General features: G+C 40.7%; 1 protein-coding gene and 1 pseudogene across 2 annotated transcripts; both read right to left on the reverse strand.

Annotated features, from left to right (window-relative positions):
* Positions 1–43: 43 nt before the first annotated feature.
* Positions 44–2538, reverse strand: LOC143756629 (protocadherin alpha-3 pseudogene; annotated as a pseudogene). Its single transcript, XR_013210300.1, has one exon. The product of XR_013210300.1 is annotated as a protocadherin alpha-3 pseudogene (transcript).
* Positions 2539–3274: 736 nt separating this feature from the next.
* Positions 3275–5933, reverse strand: LOC143756698 (protocadherin alpha-3). The gene has a single exon (XM_077247324.1). The coding sequence runs from the start codon at positions 5663–5665 to the stop codon at positions 3275–3277; it is 2391 nt and encodes a 796-aa protein (XP_077103439.1). The 5' UTR covers positions 5666–5933.
* Between the last annotated feature and the right edge of the window lie 1879 nt (positions 5934–7812).

A 7812-nucleotide genomic window follows, 5' to 3' on the forward strand; every position in this document is an offset into this window, starting at 1 on the left:
CAGCTAAATTCTTGATATAAAAACAAGAAACAAACATCTCACTTCAGAAAACGGGCCTTACCTTCTCTTTATTAGGAAGTGTTTGTGTTCTGGTAAAAGTGTCTCCTCCATTAATACTGATTAGTTCTGCATCTGCAGGCGGAAATTGCGCAGGGAAAACCACTACGTCACTCTTCAGTGTGTCCGAGCTAAAACACACGTCATACTGCTGAGTAGCTTTGGAGTAAGACCAGCTCCCGTCAGGGTGTGTGGTGATCATCGGGGCGCTGTACCTGCCCAAACTGCCGTCTGTCCTGTGGCATTTTACAGCTATCAAACTGATGAGGCTCAGTAAAAAGATGACGGACACACACACAATGGCGATCAGCAAATACAGATTTAAATCCGAGAAACTCTCCTCCTTTATCGGCGCATGTCTGAATGTAGTCTTGACGTCTCCTGCGCTTTCAACAACCACAACATCAATAGACACAGTCGCTGACAGTGAGGGCTCTCCGTTATCACAAACCAAAATGACCAACGGGTGAGTTTTCAGGTCATTGTCACTCATTCTCCTCTTAGTCCTGATCTCCCCGCTGCTGGTTCCGATTCGGAACAGATTGTTTCCTTTGGGTTCAGAGATGTGGAAAGACAGCAGCGCATTGTAACCAGAATCTGCATCTACAGCCCTGATCTTGGCCACAAAGTAGCCCGCGTCAGCAGAATAGGGAATGTTCTCTGTGTTAACGGAACCGAGCTCGGAATAGGGCGCGAGAATCCCGGGACTGTTGTCATTCTCATCCAGGATAAAAACATTTACAGTCACGTTACTGCTGAGAGGAGGAACACCAGAGTCTGTGGCCTGAACTTTAAACTGAAATGTTTTGATATCCTCATAGTTAAACGTCTGTAAACTGTGAATATCTCCACTGTCAGAGTTTATGTTGATCATGGATGTTACCGGGCCGCTTTTAGAGCTTTCTAATAAAGAATATGTTATCCGGGCATTATCACCTACATCAGGATCTAAAGCAGATACTGTATGAATAACAGCTCCAATCTGACTGTTCTCTTCCACATAAACATTAAGGATGGGCTCTGGAAAGCGCGGCGCGTTGTCATTCACATCAGAAACGTGTACAGCAATGACACTGGTGCTGGAGAGAGGCGGAGTCCCTTCATCAGTAGCTGTGATGGTCACGTTATACTCGGACGCGCGCTCTCTGTCTAGAGGTCCATCCACCACTAGAGAATAATAATTTTTGTAATTCGTCTCAAGTTTAAAAGGCACTTTGTTGGACACAACACAATTAACTATACCGTTTTTCCCTCCGTCCCTGTCAATCACTGACACTAGAGCGACAGCAGTGCCAATACTGGCGTCCTCTTTCACTGTACTGAGGAGTGACGTCACGGTTATCTCTGGCTCATGGTCATTAATATCCAGCACCTCCACCAGGACTTTGCACTGCGTGGACATCGGAGGATGCCCTTTATCACTGGCCTGTGCCCGGATCTCAAATGCATTGTTCTCCTCGAAATCTATATTGCCTTTTACTGTGATCGCGCCAGTTTTCGGATCAATATCAAAAATCTGCAGGATTTTACTCTGATCTCTTTTAATCATAGAATAAACAATATCACTGTTACTGTTTTCATCCAGGTCTGTTGCATTTAACACAGCAATCGTCGTTCCAATGGCCACATTTTCATAAATGGTTTTTTTATACAAGGGCTTACTAAAAGCAGGAGCATTATCGTTATTATCCAAAACTTTAATTATGATAAGAGATGTGCCTGTTTTAGATGGGGTTCCTCCGTCTACAGCGGTCAGTGTGAGCTGGATCACAGGCTGTTTCTCTCGATCTAAAGCTTTCTGCAACACTAACTCAGCAGACACACTCTGTTCTCCTCCTTTGTGTACAGCTAAAGAAAAATACTCATTCGAGCTAAGCTTGTAAGCATTTACAGAATTTTTCCCAACATCTGCGTCTGTAGCGTGATGGAGAGGAAATCTAACACCAGGCAAGCTATTCTCCGCAATGTCAAGCGTTTGTGATTTCTCGCTGAAAGACGGTGAATTGTCATTTACATCCACAATATTAACCTCGATTTGATAAAGCTTTAATGGATTGTTGATAACCGCTTCTACATTGACTGTACATTTAAGTGCTTTGGCACAAAGCTCCTCTCTGTCTATTCTTTCGCTCACATACAGAAACCCAGTTTTAAGATTTACCTCGAAATATTTTTTCTTGGATCCCGTGACAATCTGAAACATGCGCGACTCCAGTTCCTGAACATTAAGGTTTAGATCCTTAGCGATATTTCCCACTGATGTTCCCGGATTCACCTCCTCTGAAACGGAATAAGAGAGCTGCCCTGATACCGCGTCCCAACAACACACTAAAACAACGAACACAATACAGATCACAATAGATTTCCTTCTGTACGTCGAGAGCATTGCGACATCCGATGAAATCCGTGCAATAATCCACGAAATAAAAGACTATTCCAAGTCCATCAATTCGAGTAAAGAAGAATTGGACAATATTCCATTTTATCGAGGAGAAAACACGAGGCCTTCGTACACTCTCTTCTACATCCAGTCTCTCTGAAACAAAGCCCTGTGAAATCTCCTCCCCACTAAAACCAGGAGGAGCTTCAAGACACGGAGATAATTCGAGATTCAACGGTATGTAGTGACACCAGGCGGATTTATGAATTAACATCCACACACACACACACACACACACACACACACACACACACACACACACACACACACACACACACACACACACACACACACACACACACAAACACACATTATTATCACAAATGGATGATGTTCATACCGAGTTTCCTATACGTTATATTCTTCAACTAATGCTCTAAGAATTTTTTTGATGTTTCTGCGTGTCCATTATCTGACAGAATCGAGGGGCATTTTCACTATCACGACAAGTAAACTATTTTCCCCCATGGCAGTCCTTAATGTCAAGAAAAAGAGTTACATTTTCAAATAAACCTCCCAGATTTAATGATTACTATTTTAGAAAGTTTCACTGCTAACATGTACGAAACAACTATTAAACACAAAAATAAGAACTAAATTAAGAAAAAAAAAGCAAGCAGTCAAACCGTGCATTTCAAACATTTTAAAATCAATATCTAGTTCAGAACCACGGACAGCTCCACCACATATTTTTGCAAGCCTTTTAAAAAAACATGGTGCTTCTCAAAATACAGTAGTTTGGCATAAATAAAAATTGCATTTAAAAAAAATAACACTTTAATTTCTTACCTTCTCTTTATTAGGGAGTGTTTGTGTTCTGGTAAAAGTGTCTCCTCCATTAATACTGATCAGTTCTGCATCTGCAGGCGGAAATTGCGCGGGGAAAACCACTACGTCACTCTTCAGTGTGTCCGAGCTAAAACACACGTCATACTGCTGAGTAGCTTTGGAGTAAGACCAGCTCCCGTCAGGGTGTGTGGTGATCATCGGGGCGCTGTACCTGCCCAAACTGCCGTCTGTCCTGTGGCATTTTACAGCTATCAAACTGATGAGGCTCAGTAAAAAGATGACGGACACACACACAATGGCGATCAGCAAATATAGATTTAAATCCGAGAAACTCTCCTCCTTTATCGGCGCATGTCTGAATGGAGTCTTGACGTCTCCTGCGCTTTCAACAACCACAACATCAATAGACACAGTCGCTGACAGTGAGGGCTCTCCGTTATCACTAACCAAAATGACCAACGGGTGAGTTTTCAGGTCATTGTCACTCATTCTCCTCTTAGTCCTGATCTCCCCGCTGCTGGTTCCGATTCGGAACAGATTGTTTCCTTTGGGTTCAGAGATGTGGAAAGACAGCAGCGCATTGTAACCAGAATCTGCATCTACAGCCCTGATCTTGGCCACAAAGTAGCCCGCGTCAGCAGAATAGGGAATGTTCTCTGTGTTAACGGAACCGAGCTCGGAATAGGGCGCGAGAATCCCGGGACTGTTGTCATTCTCATCCAGGATAAAAACATTTACAGTCACGTTACTGCTGAGAGGAGGAACACCAGAGTCTGTGGCCCGAACTTTAAACTGAAACGTTTTGATCTCCTCATAGTTAAACGACTGCATACTCTCGATCTCTCCTGTCAATGAGTTGACTCTGAGGAGCGCTGAAACAGGTGTACCATTCACAGAGCTTTGCAGTAAAGAGTATGTTAATTGCGCATTGTCCATGGTATCCGCATCAGAGGCCGTTATTGTGGATATTATGCCCACTTTGCTGTTTTCACGCAGATATGCATACACTACAGAATTTGGGAAGCGAGGCGCATTGTCATTCACATCAGACACCTGCACTTGTATTACTTTGGCTCTGGACATTGGCGGTGACCCTTCGTCTTCAGCAATGACTGTGATGTTGTACTCCGTTACGTTTTCCCGATCTAGTACGCCATCTAAAACTAACGAATAGTAGTTCTGAAAGGACGACTGTAATTTAAACGGTCTAGAGCCTAAAAGGCGAACGCGCACTGCTCCGTTTTTCCCCGAGTCTGGATCTGATACGGTCATTAAGGCAATAACAGTTCCCTTCCCTGCGTTTTCCTCTACCGGGGTAAGAAGTGATGTTACAGTCACATCTGGGGGGTTATCGTTAATGTCAAGAACCTCTATTAAAAGCTTAGTGTGGCCTGACATGGTCACTTGACCTTTATCAGTAGCTTGAACTCTGATCTCAAAAGCTGTGTTCTCCTCATAATCAATATCACCTTTAATTTTAACATCTCCATTTTTCGCGTCAATTTCAAACTTTTCCAGAATATTTTGGGGTGTTCGACTGATAAAGGAGTAAACTATCTCCGCATTCAACCCTTCATCTAGATCTCGAGCTTGTAGTCTGGTAATTGTGGTGCCAATTGGCGCGTGCTCGGCTATGGAGGCTTTATATAATGTCTTACTGAAAATTGGAGCGTGATCATTGATATCTAACACATTAACCTCGATCATTAGAGTTCCTGTTCTGGCAGGCGATCCGCCATCAACCGCAGTCACTGTGAACTCGAGCCGCGGAGTCTTCTCTCTGTCTAACGCCTTCTGAAGGACTAATTCAGCGGAGATCGTCTTATCACTATGAGTTTGTACATCTAAGGTGAAATAATCATTAGCTGTAAGCTTATAGTTTTTTACTGAATTCACTCCAATGTCTGCGTCATGCGCGCTCTCCAGTGGAAAGCGCACACCAGGCGCGGTGCTTTCACTAACATTAATCACTACGGAGCTCATAGGAAACACTGGAGAGTTGTCATTAATATCGAGAATGTTTATTCTTACCCGGTAGAGTTGCAATGGACTGTTCACCACGGCTTCCAGGTTAACGGAGCATGAGATTGCGTCTGCGCAAAGCCCCTCGCGATCAATCCTTTCGCTCACCTGCAAAGCGCCCGTCTCAATATTCACACTAAAATATTGCTTTTTTGAGGATGACACGATACGGAAGCCCCTTGATTGCAGATCGTTTACTGAAAGGTTAATGTCTTTAGCTATATTACCGACTGTGGTTCCCTGTTTCACCTCCTCTGACACACTGTATGAGATCTGTCCGGTTACAGTCTCCAAGAGATGACAGGTCAAAGCAAACGAAAAGCACACTATGAAATGCCCCTGCGTAGATATAGACATATTTGCTTATTTATTCTCCACAACAATCTCCAAAAAAATCCATCAAAATTGATAAAAGAACGTTAAATTCCAATTGAGTAAAGGATCCGTCTTAGTCACCGAGAGACAAAAGGAATCAGCCAAACCTCCCCTTTCTATCATCAGGACAAAACCACAGCGACAGTAAATCCAAGTTCTGCATCCATCAAAAATCATTCAAGCTACTGGTCCACAAGCGCATTAAATATTCCACAAACTACTAGATGGTTTTTGACAACTGAACCCGACGTTCTATAGTGAAAAGGTTTAATATAACAAGAGATATATGAAAGAGAGGGAGAGAGAAACAGAGGGAGCAAGGAGAGAGAGAGGGGGCTGGTGATGACGAGGAGGAGGAGAGACACTCCTTTCTCAAACACAGCTGGTAGAGCAAGAGTGACACATAGTGGCCTCCAGATTAACTGCAGTGCACTGAGATATAATGTGTAAAAGCTACATAAGTGTAAACTTTAGTATTTGCACTGATATATTAAGTATTCATATAGGGAATTTGTGCTTTATTCCAGTACTTCTGAAACAAAATACTTGTTCTCTTATATTACAGAGACAAAATTACTTTGTTCTCTTTACAATTGAATGTAGACCTCCAACCTCTTCTCTTTTCCCCCCAAAATTGTATTGTTATAGAAAATTGCACCCCAAATTTTTTTTATATATTTTAACTACAACTCCTTTTAACTGCAATTCCTTATAAAGCGAAGACTGCAAGGACGATGATGCAATCAACATGCAACACTGCAACAATTTTCTGTCAATCATGTTGACAAACATGTATTTATTACTTCAATGAGCTCATTGTTTCTGCCTTCAATTATTACATTGTTTAAATTAATTAATTTTTTGCTAACTGTGTGTTTATATGTACATTTCTGAAATGCATAACTTAGTCACCTCTGATAACAGATCAGTCTAAATTGTAATGTGGACATTTTCTGTAAAGCTGCTTTTCACGATGTGTATCGTGAAAAGCGCTATACAAATAAATGTGAATCGAATTGAATAAAGGTATTTTAATGACAAAACACTCTAAAGCAACACGTTTATAACATTGTTGAACATGGTCAGTTAATAAACAAGAACACTTAAATGGAAAACTATAAAAACAGCAACAGTTTAATGTCAGGATTGTTACCTCTGATTTAACATCTATGTTCTAGAGCCTAACATAGTCAGGACATTGTGATTTAAAAATATGATTAACATTGACAAATGTCGTTTGTGAAAAGATGTCACTTTGAGAAAATACTTAAAAGTATTATCCGAAGCGTAAACTTTCTTCCAAATAGGTTTTTGGCTAAAACTTTGACAGAAGGCTACTCAATTTTAAAGATAGCCTTTTTCCCCCCCTGCATTTCTTAAACTTCGGGTATTCTGTAACATTCTTTGAGTAAACATAAGCTGGATAACTAAGAGTATGAACACACAACTGTCAAACATCACTTACTTAAAGCTGAAGTGTGTATTTTCTGCGACCCCGGCCTCACCATATAGAATTACACAAAGGCTGTTTTCAAACAACCTTTACCACCTCCCTACTCTCCTCTTGCTACATAAATACATAATTAATCATATTTGCTACGATTTCAACACTATAATGAATACAACAGGAAAACTAATTTTCTAAATGTGTATGCATGGCAGAGAAATTAGGACTGATGCCACTGTCTAATTAAACAGCACCTGCGTATGCAGTAAATAAGGAAGGTTGTTTCTTTTTGTAACTAATAAGGATATACACTGAAAAAATGGACATATCAGGTCTTTGAAATTACACAAATAAAGCATGTATATACAACCCAATTCATTTATGTTTCACAATAATTAATTGAGAAAAAAGAGGAAAATTGTGTCAGTTGAACGCATTCTGATCATGTGGGACCGATGTACACATTAAAATCAAGTCAATTTAAAGGACTTTTTTTTCCTAGTATAATTATTATTATAAAGGTTAGCTCTTACTGTCAGATTCCAAACAAATAAAATAACAAATTGACCCTCAGAATATATATGAGAAATATATAGAGAATATTCATAAATATGTAAATATGTGTTTAACTTGCCAATATCTGTAACCACACATAAAAATAAAACTTCAGCTTTAAGTTAAT

The sequence above is a fragment of the Siphateles boraxobius genome, unplaced genomic scaffold (genome assembly GCF_051911475.1).
Source record: "Siphateles boraxobius isolate OS27281-9 unplaced genomic scaffold, OSU_SipBor_1 3, whole genome shotgun sequence".
Taxonomy (NCBI): Eukaryota; Metazoa; Chordata; class Actinopteri; order Cypriniformes; family Leuciscidae; genus Siphateles; species Siphateles boraxobius.

Coding starts and splice junctions, on each gene's coding strand:
- LOC143756698 (XM_077247324.1), bottom strand. CDS start 5,665: ATGTCTATATCTACGCAGGGGCATTTCATAGTGTGCTTTTCGTTTGCT.